This window comes from Halyomorpha halys, unplaced genomic scaffold, assembly GCF_000696795.3.
Source record: "Halyomorpha halys isolate HHAL.00 unplaced genomic scaffold, Hhal_1.1 Scaffold210.1, whole genome shotgun sequence".
NCBI classification, from domain to species: Eukaryota; Metazoa; Arthropoda; class Insecta; order Hemiptera; family Pentatomidae; genus Halyomorpha; species Halyomorpha halys.
Window position 1 is genome coordinate 181,894 of NW_027113191.1, and position 14,518 is coordinate 196,411.

Consider the following 14,518-nt stretch of genomic DNA (forward strand, 5'->3'; position numbering starts at 1 on the left):
GAGAGAGAGAGAGAGAGAGAGAGAGAGAGAGAGAGAGAGAGAGAGAGATGCAAGCAACCTATTAGCCTTGTTAAAATTAGTGCCCCATTGTTATAGAGATTAAGCAATGCCTCACTTTGGTTCAGAGATATTTGGACCAATATGAGTGCAGGGCTGAAGACTTTGGAACTTAGCTTCCTGTGATGCAGGTACCGCAACCATCCAAGGCTTGGTGACCGAGTCTTTTCTTGACGGAATATTAAAATGTTAGGAAGTTTGGAATGTAACGCTAGTATAAGGTTGCTCTAAGGTACAGCGGGGGGGGGGGGGAAGAAGAATTAAAAATATAACTTTTATTTTAGGTTTATAATAGAACTTTATATTTTATTTCTTTACTCCTTTTGGTTTATAACATAACTTTATATTTTATTTCTTTAATTCTTTTTACTTACATATTTAATTACCTATACATATTTTTTATTCTCTTTATTTTAAATAATTTCCATTTTGTACATATATTTAATAACTAGATTTTCATATGTATTTTGTTATCAGTTCTTTCCTCTTATTTAATTTTAATATTACTCTTCTCATACAACCTTTATCTTCTTATAATACTTAGACTATACATGTCTTTTTATACTATTTTGTAACTATAGTGTTAGTTGTTTTCTTGGTTTTTATTCTTAGCCTTGATGAAGGCTGAAATTCTGGCCGAAAAGATGGCACTAATAAGTTTTTACTTATTTGTGTTGTTCACTGACCGTAGCCCCAATCATCTCTTCCTCTTGTTTTTAATCTACAATCAAACATCTACTCATTATTATATATACTGGAGTTGTATACTCTTAGCTTAAGATGTTGAACTAATTCTTAGATTTATTTCAAAACCATTTTTCATGTTATACCTTTCTAAAATTTTACATTATGTTCCTCATTTGATTTCTTTATTTCAGATGCCTGGGAGTGTTTGTAGTGTTGCCATGTGCAAAAGCAATGCTGTAATTTCTAAAAAGTTAGGCGATAATGTGCGGTTCTTCACATTTCCAAAAGATGCTAAGTTCAGAAAAGAATGGGTTAAGAGGTGCTATCGAGGGGAAAAGTTTAATCCAACCAACAAAAGGATTTGTAGTAAGCATTTTAAACCTGATGATTTTGAAGATGCAATAGAAGCAAAGATTCAAAACCGCCTTCCAAAAATATTGAAGCGTGATTGTAAGTATTTTTTGTCACAGTTAATTTTTGCATCAAAATCATTTTAATTTATATATATCCCTTAAATAGACAGTAGGATATTTAACAACATAGGGAAAAAAAATTGAAACAATGTTAATATTATTATCAGTGAATTCAGATGAATACAGTATTCGTTTTTAATTTTAGTTTTAAGAACTAAGGTTTTTAATCTGTGTACCAACAGAAGAAAACTGCTAGCAGCCATGATGGTTTTATGTGTAACCTCATTTAGACATAAACAAATAATACTGATTTAGTGATTCACTTGTTATTTTTAAATTATAATGTGTTTTGTTGTTGAAAAAAATTTCATAATTTTGTTTTTCAAAAACAACCTTGGAATATGGTTTCATGAAAGCACAAAGTACAAATTTGCCTAGCATCGATGCTTTAATGTTAGCAAAAGCTTTTGCAATAAAATACAAATTTTTTAGTCGAACCATTTAGTTTAAAACCTTTAAATCATTAGATTAGATGTAGAAATGACGTCATGCCAAAACAGTAATAGCATAATTGATATACTAATTAGCAATTTAATAAAAATTAAAAATCAGGGAGATTATCGTTATCAAATAAGCGATATAAGATACTTTCTGAACAATCGTTAAATACTGTATTTGTTTGGTTCATTTGTAATACTTATTTAATCCATATATATTTCATTTGACTTTTATTAATCCTGTGAAAAGTTCTTTTATTGTATATTTTTTGGGATCTTGTCAGAAATCTATTTATTTAAAAATCATACAGTTTAGTTTTGATATTTTCCAGATCATTAAACTTTTATAAAATTTGTTATGTTTTTGGAAGTGCTGCCTTTCATATTTTCTAATGAGAATTTATATAGGTTTATTTATTAAAGCTAAGCTTTGTTTAATGATTACTGTTATTGCTTTATGTTTATCAAATAAGGTAGCATTTATTACCTTTTGTTTTGTTTTTTAATCATAACAAAAACAGGCTTTAAGTAATAGTAATATAGGGCATGAGGTGGAAATTAAATAATCATGTAAATACAATAGATACAATAAAATTTGATTGATAATACTGCTGTTATCATCTATTCGTTCTAAATATACTGTTTTGATATTATTTTTTAGGTATTCCTTCATTGAACTTAAAAACGGGAAAGAAACTTAATTTCTCAGCTCAAAATCTGAGCACGACTAAAACAATGAGATTGGAGAGAGCTGCTAAAAGAAAGCAGAAAGACTTCATCAAGAGAATCCTGGAAGCAGAAAAAGAACAAGATTAGTAAGTAAACAAGATTAAGTATTTTTTTTTTAAAACAATTTCACAATTAAATCCCATTTATCATTTCTCAAATAAAAATTATAAACCAAGTATTGGGTCATTTTTGTATGAAATGTCAATTTTCATAGAAAAGTTTATTTATTAAAAACAACTTTATGAAATCAAAATATTGACCCACATTTTCTATACATTTTATCAACTTTCCCAGAACTGAAAATTTCAGGATTTTGTGAAGAAATGAAGTCAGAAAATGCCTTTTTGAGAATCATTTTACCTTTAAGGAAGTTGTACATATTTCTGAACAGATGAATTTCTGTTGGAGATAAGTCGGGCAAATAAGGTGGACTTGTTGACACAGCTCGTTTAGTTTCCTCACTGTCTTGTCATATGAATGAAAGATGAGGTCTGCCATCGTGTAAGTGTATAGGTCCCCTCCGATTAAGCAATGCATGTTGTTTTTGATGCATTATGTCTATATCACTACAGTAAAATGTGGATGTGATATTTTTCCTCTGGCTGAAGAGAAAGTAATTATTCATGCCATTGACCACAACTCAGAAACCAATAATTTTTTCTGATGAAAATTTTGTTTTGGCGTTGTGTCTTTCATTAATATTTAACCACTGTTGTCATATACAATCCACTGACCTGACCGGCACCTGTTGTCATACAATCCACAGACCTGACCGGCACCTGTTGTCATATACAATCCACTAACCTGACCAGGACCTGTTGTCATATAAAATCCACAGACCTTACCGGCACCTGTTGTCATATACAATTCACTGGGAATATTAGGGGCATCGCTCCAGCCAGCACTTGTACCGCCTCATGTTACACCGTGTTGTAGTTCTTCGTGACCCTCAGCAGAGCGAATCTCTTTATGGTGCCCAGTCTCCTCTCGTGAGGTTCTAGCTCCATGCAGGGGATGCGTAACTCAAAGTACCCAGGATCATATCTTTATATATGATCATCGTGGCAGGGTACCTAAGGCCCCAAACACACCCCTTTCGATGGACATTCCTGCTAATCTCATGTTCCAAGAGCTTGGTCAACTCTCCTCCTTATGGCTTCGCTTCCTCTTTACAAGAGAGCAGAGCATGCCCCTCCACTCACCTACCTGGTTATTACGATGTTCCATTTCAAGTTAAAAAAAACTTGAACAGCAAACTTCTTGCTGAAATGTTTTTCCTAAATATAGAATCAATTATTATCTATGGCTCTGATTAATGAACCTTTTCATTGTATCACTTTCAGCTAATTTATTTATTAATTATTTATATTTCGGTGGGGCTTAAATGGTTGATATAACCGTTACATTACTTTCAGTTAAATTAATAATTAAAGGTTTCTCATTCTTTGTACCTTGTCATAGTTTTAACATAACAGTTTATGTAATCTGAATAAGATTAATAGAAAGAAGAACTGGAAAGTTCTTGATAGTTAATGTACAAATTTAAAAAAAACTTTGAATTCTAAAATTGAAAATTTTAATCCATCTAGGATTCTGCTACTTGTTTTTTTTTTTTGTTTTTTATTATTATTTTTTTTTAATATAAATTTAGAATGAATGTAGATCCCTATAACTAATAAATCTGGATGACAAGCCCCCACCTTTGGAAAAATGTTGATAAGCTGTTTCACAAGTGACATTCATTTTGTTCATCTATTCCATTTGTTATTTTAGTTGCATTGTATATAAATTTTATTATACTCATTACCCATGATTCTTCTAAATCAGTCACCCTATGTTATCTATCTCTCATGCTTATCAACTCTATTACTCTGGTATATTGATATTGTAGTGGATTACTCAATATACCACAGAGTATGTAAATTAAGAAGGCTGTAGGATTAAGAAAAGGGATATTACAAAGGATCTGCAGCAAAAATGGAAACTATTAGTGTGGGAAAGTCTCTCATAATGCAAACAGGTAGCAGATGCTACATTGGAGAGACCATTAGAGTTTTGTATTTGTAAAATGGGAAATATTCTTGCCATGGGCGATTGTTAGTTCTCATTTTAGATATAAAATGGGAAATAGTCTTGCCATGGGTGAGACTATTGTGTTCTCATCCTGGATACAAAAGGATATCTATTATTAACAATTGTGATTGTTGTAAAAACAGAATTTATTTAGTTTTTTGTATCAGCAGGTTAACCAGGGTATTTTTTGTATCACCCTAAAAAAAAAACAAAAAAAAACTACTGTGTGTGTATAACTACTATTCTATAATTCTATATAACACTATTCTATAATCCTCTCAATTATTTATTTCATAGCTTATATACTATAACAGTTTTTTTATTTTAATAAAATTATTTTGTTCTAGTGAATTGGAAAATGACAATGTCGAATCAATAAATAAACAGAAAGATATAGATGAAAGCGCCATGATGGATACTAATCAAAATGATGAAACAGGTCTGAATAACATTATTTAACTTAACAATAGCTCAAAAATAACTTAGTAATTAATTAAATTAGCAAAGTCATCATTATGTTTTATTGCTTAAGGAGCTTATGAAGGTTTATCAACCTAGTTAGTCTGACCCTACCAGCTATATGAGCCCAGTTAGTCTGACCCTGTTAACTTTCTGAGCCCAGTTAGTCTGACCCTACCAGCTATATGAGCCCAGTTAGTCTGACCCTACCAGCTATATGAGCCCAGTTAATCTGACCCTATTAACTATCTGAGCCCAGTTAGTATAACCCTATCAACTTTCTGAGCCCAGTTAGTTTGACCCTTTAAACTATCCGAGCCTAGTTAGTCTGACCCTACACACTGTCCCAATAGTTACGTTTACCCTGATAGCATCTATCATACAGTACACACTATGGCAGTTCCTGCCAGGGGTATAAAGTGCCGCTGTGTAACTTGTCCTAATGTGCCATGTGTGACTATGACAGCAACTATTATACAGTTTAGAATACAGACAGAGCATTATGGACTACGAGTACAATAGAATCCTTTAAAGATGTGTAATAAAGGATTTGCTTATTCAATAGTTATATCATAAAGGTAAAGGGAATGGGAATATATAGAAGCGGAACGAATTAAAGCTTGGATTATGGAAGTGAATTTCAGATTAAAACTGAAGGAGTTACGAAATAAAAAGGCTAATCGAATTTTATTGTAAGAATTATGAAAGAAGTTAAAAAGTACTTGGTAAAAGTATTGTGAAACTGGAGTGTAGTATTGTACTCTGTATGAAAAATGAAAATCTAAGGGTTTTATTAGCATTTTAAATAAGTCAAATAAAATTTAGAAGATCTGAATAAAAATATACAAATTAATATAAAAAATAGTGCAACTGTTTCTCTATTGTGAGAGCACCAGGTCTAATCGATAACAAGAAAAAACCTAAAATAATGATTTTATAATTCTAAAAAAAAAAAAAAGTGAATAAATGATTGTATAATTTATATAATTCTAAAATTTGGTTTAAGGGTGAGAATGCATTGGGGGGAAAAAAAAAAATTAATCTTTTCTCAGCTAGACTACTTTACTTGTTGGTCCTGTGATAAAATTTAATCTTTTCTCAGCTAGACTACTTTACTTGTTGGTCCTGTGATAAAATTTAATCTTTTCTCAGCTAGACTACTTTACTTGTTGGTCCTGCGATAAAATTTAATCTTTTCTCAGCTAGACTACTTTACTTGTTGGTCCTGTGATAAAATTTAATCTTTTCTCAGCTAGACTACTTTACTTGTTGGTCCTGTGATAAAATTTAATCTTTTCTCAGCTAGACTACTTTACTTGATGGTCCTGTGATAAAATTTAATCTTTTCTCAGCTAGACTACTTTACTTGTTGGTCCTGCGATAAAATTTAATCTTTTCTCAGCTATACTACTTTACTTGTTGGTCCTGCGATAAAATTTAATCTTTTCTCAGCTAGACTACTTTACTTGTTGGTCCTGCGATAAAATTTAATCTTTTCTCAGCTAGACTACTTTACTTGTGGGTCCTGTGATAAAATTTAATCTTTTCTCAGCTAGACTACTTTACTTGTTGGTCCTGTGATAAAATTTTTATTTTCGCCTACGTTTGACAGCTCTACTAAGGCTCCCTGCTGATTTTAGGGATGCTGCCTCTAAACTATATTACCCATTTTTTTATAGTGATGAAAAAAGTAATTTTATATCTGTTAAACATATATAAAATTATAAAGTCACGGAAATCGGGTAAAAATAAACACCTGAAATATGGACTTGATACATTTCTTCTTTGGAGGGGCTTCATAGCTTTTGTATTGTGGCCAATGAAAATTAAAAAAAATTATCTGCATTCTTGGACTCTCAGTCCTCTAACATTAACTATTCTGAATTTGTGCTCAAAGCTGTGGAGCTCCTTCAGGAAGGGAAAGCCATGCAGTTCATGTGTTTTTTTTGTTTTTTAATAACTGGTTTCCTTGTCTCTTGGAGTAAACTATATAGAGCACTTCAGTTGTATTAAATTGCTTTAATTTTCAATCAATCAACTGATGTTTCCATTCAATTGCTGCATGTTTGATTTTTGAAGATTTAATTTCCGATTAAACGTTTTATTGCATTTCAATAAAATCTGATGAAATGAGTAATTATTATTTAATAAAGGTTTACTGTTTGGTTGCAGTTGAAGCACGTGAGAGCGAGTTGGAGAGGAGGATTTCTCAATTCATCTCTTCTAAGGTAATGTAAGGCCATTATGTTCTTTGTTGCTTAGCTGTTGAGGAACCAAATTATTTTTTTATTATAACAATAAAATTAATGTTAGATTAATAATAAGATCATTATAATAAGACCAGTCAATTTATGTGTTTTAACTTATTTATTTATTAAATTATTTTATTTTTATTATTATTTATTTATTTTTATTTTTTTACTTATGTATCCAATCAAGTATTTTTTCTAACCAATTTTTTATTATATTTTCCTTTAAATCTATGTATTAGTTTTGTTTTGGTAAAATCTTTTATTTGTTTGTTTTACTGTAAACTGATCTACTGCTGTGACTAGTATTTCTCTGGTTTGATCTCACATTGCAGTCTAATGGTGAATTTGTTTAGCGGGTCACTGGGGAGGATCTGAGAGGGGGAATTCTGGAGAGTGAATTTGTCGATCTAATGAAATAGAAATAAAAATTTTGAAATGGAAGGGACAAGAAAGGGAAAGAAAAATAAGGAATAAATTGAAATATTTGTATTTAGCGTATAGACTAGAATTGATTGTAAAAGAAAACTGTGAGGAAAAAAAAATTTCTTTCTATTTTACTATATCATGTAATTTATATTTGTCCCATTGATTAGTATTGTGTGTAATGTAGCAGTCCGATGTATTTGGCCAGCATGAATGAATAAAGCATTTCTCTCTCTCTAGTGAAAGCTTAAATACATTTTTATATTTTATAAAAGTTTAAAAATATTGTGTAATATAAAATATTTATATAATCATAATCTCTAAATAAAACAAAACTTTATCTGTCTTTAAAGTTCCACTGTGTATTTCCAAATTATTTACAGTTTTTTTATTTGAATTTATGAGGGTAAACAGAATTTAATTTTTATATATAAGAAGAAAGGTTGTGGTCAAAAGAGAAACAAAAATAGTTTACAACTATTTATTTTCCGACGTTTCGCCCCACTTTGCAGGGTTTCATCAGGGCTAAAAAGATACAAAATGATACAATGATAAGAATAAAAACAAAAATAACAAGTAACAATGACCATAACAATAACAATAACCACTAACAACCGTAACAATAACCACATAACAACCGTAACAATAACCACTCCTCCACGCTTCCGCTTCATTGTTTCTTTCTGTTCAACCGATTGCTTGGAACAGGTAGGTTGTCCTGACTTGTTCTTTGCTCATTTATTATCATTTTATATCATTATTATTATTTATTTTATTTTAATTATTTTTTTATTATTCTTTCATGGCGTTTATTTTATCTCTATAATTTTTTTTTCTCCTTCCCCGTATTGTTTTTGTTTTATGTGCATCTCCTATACTTTTTTAGCTTTATATTTTACGTATTTTTATAAAGTAATTTTACTTTTGCCATTCTTACTTGTTATTGTTATTGTTGTTTTTATTCTTTTCATTGTATCTTATCTTTGTATTTTTATTCTTATCATTGTATCATTTTGTATCTTTTTAGCCCTGATGAAGCCCTGCAAAGTGGGGCGAAATGTTGGAAAATAAATAGTTGTGAACTATTTTTGTTTCTCTTTTGACCGCAACCCTGACCATCTTCTTCTATACCAATTTTTACGGTCAACTATATATACATATATAGAATTTAATTTTACATGCATTTATGCGTATATCGGGTGAAATAATGCATGGACTTTCTTCTATGATTTTTAATTACTAAATTGATAGACAAATACACATTCCAGAAACAACCCAGCTCAATGATATACAATAACTAGGAACAATAAAGAACACTATTTTTTTTAGCCAAAACACAATGATACTATTTCATCTGGCGAGAAGTTTACAATGGATTTTAATTGATATTAAAACTGACTATAACATAATAAAAATAGCTTTCAAATAAATAAAAATGTTAATCCATTCCACATATCCTCTTTTATTACGATAACTGACTTGACTGTAACCACCCACTACCTTCACTACACGTCGGTAGTGGGTGTAACTGTGGTTGCAGTTTTGTGTTAAAGTCACTTAAAAGGTTGGCATGTCCTGCTGCGAGCATAAGAGTAGTTTGATCTGTGTTTGTGTTGTCCTCTTTCACATTGAAAAGAAGATGTGCCAACTTCAGTTGATTTGAAATGGTTTTTGGTCCTGATGGCAGCTGAACTTCTACGTTTTCTTTTCCCATGGAATTATTCTGTAGGATTCAGAGTACGACGAGGTGTATTGCTTTCTCACTCTGTCATCCTTCAAAAACAGGTTGGTGCAGTTATTCAAGTCTCAGTGTATGTGTACATGGAGGATGTTGGCTGTGAAGTGGCAGATAAAGTTCAATAGCCGAGTCTGTATGAGTGTAGTTATCTCAGGCTTTTGACGCATCGACTGAAGGTGGAACATCTTCTCAGTGTGGTAGAGGGTAATACCAACGCAGATCAACCCACACCAGGACACACCAATACAGATCAACCCACAGCAAGATACGCCAACCCTTTGAATGACTGAACATGCACTGCAGATACATCGTATGTAATTTCTTTCTTCAGTGTTACTTTTTAATCTCCTTTTTTCTTTTTTTTTTATAGGTGCAGATCCTAGTCGCAGAATTAATATAAAATAAGACTTAATAAAAAAGATCTTAATGAGAAGATCTCTGTGATAAACCATTTCAAGTTTTTATACAGTATTTATTGTATCCTTAAAAAAAATCAATTTTAATTTGTTTAATAAACTGTTCTCTTGTTGTATTTATCATCATCTTGTATTGGTAGGTTGAACTGATAGTTGGACCACATTATGTAGAACGGAACCAAACTACTTGTATCAGAGCTTGAAAAATTGATTTAATATCAATTTATTAAATTTTAAAATCAATACAGATATATATATATAGCTGAAGAGTTCATTTGAACGCACCAATCTCAGGAACTAGCAGTCTGATCAGAAAATTTCCATTTGTGATAGATCGGCCGTTTATTATATGTTTTAGGCCAGTGGTTCTTAACCTTGTCTGAGCAGCAGAACCTTTTTGATAGAAGTAAGAAAATGGCAGAACACCTACATTAATATTTAATACGAATAAAGTAGAGAGAGTAAAGTATGTTTTATACTAAACTAAGGTTTTGGGAATACTAATTATTTTTATCAAAATGTTTGCGATTAATTGAAAATTGAATTTCTAAATTCTTAAATTATATCGTGGAACCCTGATTGGGAACCATTGGAAAAAACACATAGGAATGGAGCAGTATAACTTTATCACAAAATGCTGTGTGTAGTTATGTGTCCGTGATTGTTACCATGACAACTTCATTTCTGTCAAAGCTAATGCACAACACAAACTTTTTAATTAATGATAAACTTCCTATCCACCGAAACCCACTACTTTTCAACCTGACTTCTCCTTGATCACCTGATAATCCTCTTAAGCGACTGAAAACAAGATGGCCTCAAGATCTTCTCTAGAAATGTTATTATTGGAGTTCTATCAATGGGTAGATTCTCATATTTCTTAGATTTTGCTGAAAAGACGCATCACTTAATTTGTATTATATAATAATGTAGGGGTTCTGCCAGAAAATTTTTTAATCTAATCAAATACAAGATGCGTTTTTCTCATCACTGAAAAATTTTAAAGAAATCCCTGAAAAGAAATGTTAAAACCTTTTTAGAGGAAGGTCTTTAATTAAAATTGAAATGCTTATAATTATAATCACATTATTTACCTATTTTCAAATACATTTGGAAATTTTTGATACAGTATGATCTTGATAGTCCGACATTGGTTAATTTGACTTGTTTCATGTTTAAGGGGATAATGTTTTGACCGACCTTGATATGAATGTTCTGATACCGAGGGAATCAATGAAGCAGAAGGCAGAGAGTTGTTTTTCAGTCACATGTTTAGAATTACCGTTAAGGCCTTATTACAGTTATGTTTTCTAAATTCTAGGGGACTATCACTATTTGACTTAACATTAAAGCACAGAACCGATCTCTTGGTCCTAAAAATAATTTTTGTACAGAACTAGAATGGTGATATCTGAGCCTTTGAGTTCATAAGTGACGTAGCTCAAAATTAAAGTATTGTCACATCAAGCCATTAGAAGAAGTTCAATAGAGATGAGATTTTGGTAAAGAATAACAGCTATCTCTGTAAATCATAAGCAGATCCAACAATAACAGCTTTCTCTGTTGATCACAAGCAGATCCAACAATAACAGCTTTCTCTGTCGATCACAAGCAGATCCAACAATAACAGCCTTCTCTATTAATCTCAAGCAGATCCAACAATAACAGCTTTCTCTGTCGATCACAAGCAGATCCAACAATAACAGCTTTCTCTGTCAATCACAAGCAGATTTAACAATGTAACTAAGAGCTTTTGAATAAATATTTAATTAGTTTTTAATGAAAATTAATTATCATAAGAACAGAATGACACATCACTTCTGCTCTTAATGGCTCATATATGGGTTTATTGTTACCTATTGTATCAAAGTACAAAATAAGTAAAATATTCATTTTATGATATTATTTTTTTTGAAAGACATAAAAAACCTTAAGGTTATTTATTAAATTTTTTTGTTTTTAAGTTTATTTTAGTGTATATTTAGAGTATTTAAGTTCTTCCAAAGTTATTTATAGTTCCTAATATACTTGTTATGTTTTTTAATAATTTTTTTTGCAATTATTTATGTCGTGAATCTTTCAACCTGAAGAACTGTTGTTTGTATAAAAAAATAATAATAAAATTTGAGATAAATTGAGTTTTGTTTATTTTATATAGCTTGTTTTCTATTGCATGTCGAGATAAAAGCTTTAGCTTTGTAAATACTACGGATTCTCCTTATCTGTGTTGTATTGGATATTTTTTTTTTATTCACATTTTAAATATAATTTTATCTAATATATAAACTTAATGTGGTAGGCAACCTATCTCTTGATCTAATAGATAAGAGTAAAATGACTTACCACTGATGACATCAGTATTCTGCTAGATCAAGTTGATTTTTTTTTTGTAATATTTTTATTGTGTAATATTATATTCTACCTTATATTTATAGACAATGGAAATATGATCCCTATTACCATTGTCTATAAGTATAATATTACACAATCAAAATATAACTAAAAAAATTAATATGATATTTAATGTTATCAAGTCATAAAATACGGTTACTGAAAAATTGAAACATTAAATGTTTGTTTCAATGTTTCACCTTCGAATTTCGGAAATAATAAAATGGACATTTCATATTAAATAGCCCAATATATGAAAATATAACTTATTCAGTTGTCCTATAAATTTACTTTTTATAGAGAGGAGCTGGAGTGGAAATAAACACAAATTGTATAATAATCATTATGTATGCTTTTTATTGATAAAAGATTTTCTTATAAATATAATAATTCTTAAACATTAGGAAAAGTACTTAAAGATAAATTAAAAAGAGTTAAAAACTCCAGGATATATAATATTTTTTTTTTTCCCCTACGCCATTTTCCCTCTCGCAGCCCAATACAATTTTATTCGTCCTCTTAGTTCGTCCGTATCTCGCTCAACATCCTCCAGACCAACACATCTCAAGACATCAAGATGGTCTCTATCCATGTCCCCCATGTTGCATAGATGACATTTCGGGGAATCTACGATGCCAATTCGATGGAGGTGTTTTTGGAGCAGATCATGTCCTGTCACTTACCGAAAACAGGCCATATATAATATTAAGGATATATAATATTAAATGACTTAAATTTTCAAATTCATCCGAATACTTAAATTACAGCATTACTAAGGGTATTTTTCATTCAATAACTTATGATATCAAATAATGATGAAATAATAAATTCCTTATTATATTATTGTATTTATTAAAGATTTACATATAAAATATCAACATTATTGTTACTTTTACCAAATCATTTATGGCTTTTTCTGAGAGTCAGTTTCACTGGTAGACCTCCTGATGGTACCAGAACTGTCGAAGGAATCAAATTCAAATCTTCCTGTTTTAATTTAGATTCTATCTTGAATTCTCTTAAAATCCAGCTGAGAACAGTTTTCTTAGCAATATTGGCAAACCTTTTGCCTGATAATAAAATATATCTTACATTAATCTCATTGAATTAAAAATTATTAGATATATAATAATCTAATTGATGTGGTTATCACCTATGCAGTTTCTTGGCCCTGCACTGAAGGGTATGTAACTGTAAGGATGCCTTTTCTTTACCCTTTCTGGCAGAAAATTATCTGGATCGAAAACTTCAGGATTGGGAAACTGTTCAGGATTTCTGTGTGTGACATATGGAATAATGAAGCAGTCGGCATCCTTTGGTAGAATATGTATTCCTGTAAAAACTGCCCTTGAATTTTTCAGTATTGATACAGTAGAAATAATTTTTCATTATTGATAAAGTAGCAATCATTTCCTTAATTATAAATATTATATTTCAGAATGAGACAAGAAGATGGATATGCTGAGCTCCATAAAACAAGCGCTGGTGATCCTCAGGTAAGTGTATTGGGCCTCTGCCCTTCCTGTTCTATGCCAAAGATATCATAGAAGCTGAAAGAAGCATAACTACTTTTTTCTCTTTGTACTAAAAACAACTAGTAAGTTGGGATAGGATATTGAAATCAATATCGATATCTCAACCCTATTATTAGTAAGTAGCTACTTTAGTCTAAATTAATGTGTCCTCAGATACAGAACATGAATTTTCAATCTTTAAAAAACGAAACTTAGAAAGACGACTTTGAGAATATACCTCCTCACCATGTGCCAATTTTCAACCCGAGCATGCTATAGTCTTACATACTCCAATAGTACAAGAGGCCTAAGAGGGAAAAAAAAGTCAGTTATTTCAATCTAATTTTTGATTACTTTAATGAAAACTATGTATGATTACTAGTCAAAATTAATGAATCTGCCAACCATAATTGGGGGAATACAAATTGGCGGCTGTTTCAAAACGTTATTAAAATAAAAATTAATTTTTCATTTGGACCTCCATATCATTAAAACTACTTACAATACTGGAAACTCATTTAAAATACAGTTGATTTAATAAAATATGAATCCTGATATAGCTATAACATGTTTAGCTTCAATAGTTCCCGAGGTAGAGATTTTTCAAGAGCAAAATTTCATAAAAAATGATAGGGAAACTATATCTCAGGAATCATTATAGGTATTGTAATATGCTCTTTTTAGTAAATAGTATATTTTGATGTATAAATGGTTTTTAATATGTTTTATTTTATGTATCATTTCAATATTCATTTGTTTTGTTTATCCAAAAAGCAAGCTAACCAAGTTTCATTGTTTATAATAACTTCCTGAGTCATAAACAGAACCAAGATGGCGGTACGTTGAATCAAGGCCATGTTGAGCAGATT

At 30.6% G+C, this 14,518-nt stretch overlaps 2 protein-coding genes across 6 annotated transcripts in view; one reads left to right on the plus strand and one right to left on the minus strand.

Annotated features, from left to right (window-relative positions):
- LOC106679607 (52 kDa repressor of the inhibitor of the protein kinase) overlaps positions 1–14,518 on the plus strand; it is a 37,328-nt gene that overhangs the window by 3,399 nt on the left and 19,411 nt on the right. For 2 of the 3 annotated variants that reach the window (XM_024359772.2, XM_014418861.2), the window contains exons 2-6: positions 936–1,194; positions 2,316–2,469; positions 4,804–4,895; positions 7,088–7,143; positions 9,699–11,095. In XM_024359772.2, coding sequence (XP_024215540.1) covers positions 936–1,194; positions 2,316–2,469; positions 4,804–4,895; positions 7,088–7,143; positions 9,699–9,728 — 591 coding nt within the window. In that variant the 3' untranslated portion in view covers positions 9,729–11,095. Of the gene's footprint in view, positions 1–935; positions 1,195–2,315; positions 2,470–4,803; positions 4,896–7,087; positions 7,144–9,698; positions 11,096–13,573; positions 13,632–14,518 lie in introns of those variants that run through there. The other variant, XM_024359773.2, reaches the window with a different exon arrangement.
- LOC106679606 (cytochrome P450 4C1) overlaps positions 12,964–14,518 on the minus strand; it is a 22,520-nt gene continuing 20,965 nt past the window's right edge. For 2 of the 3 annotated variants that reach the window (XM_014418859.2, XM_014418856.2), the window contains 2 exons: positions 13,289–13,477; positions 12,964–13,205 (listed from right to left, as the gene is read on the minus strand). In XM_014418859.2, coding sequence (XP_014274345.2) covers positions 13,036–13,205; positions 13,289–13,477 — 359 coding nt within the window. In that variant the 3' untranslated portion in view covers positions 12,964–13,035. The remainder of the gene's footprint in view (positions 13,206–13,288; positions 13,478–14,518) is intronic. The other variant, XM_014418857.2, reaches the window with a different exon arrangement.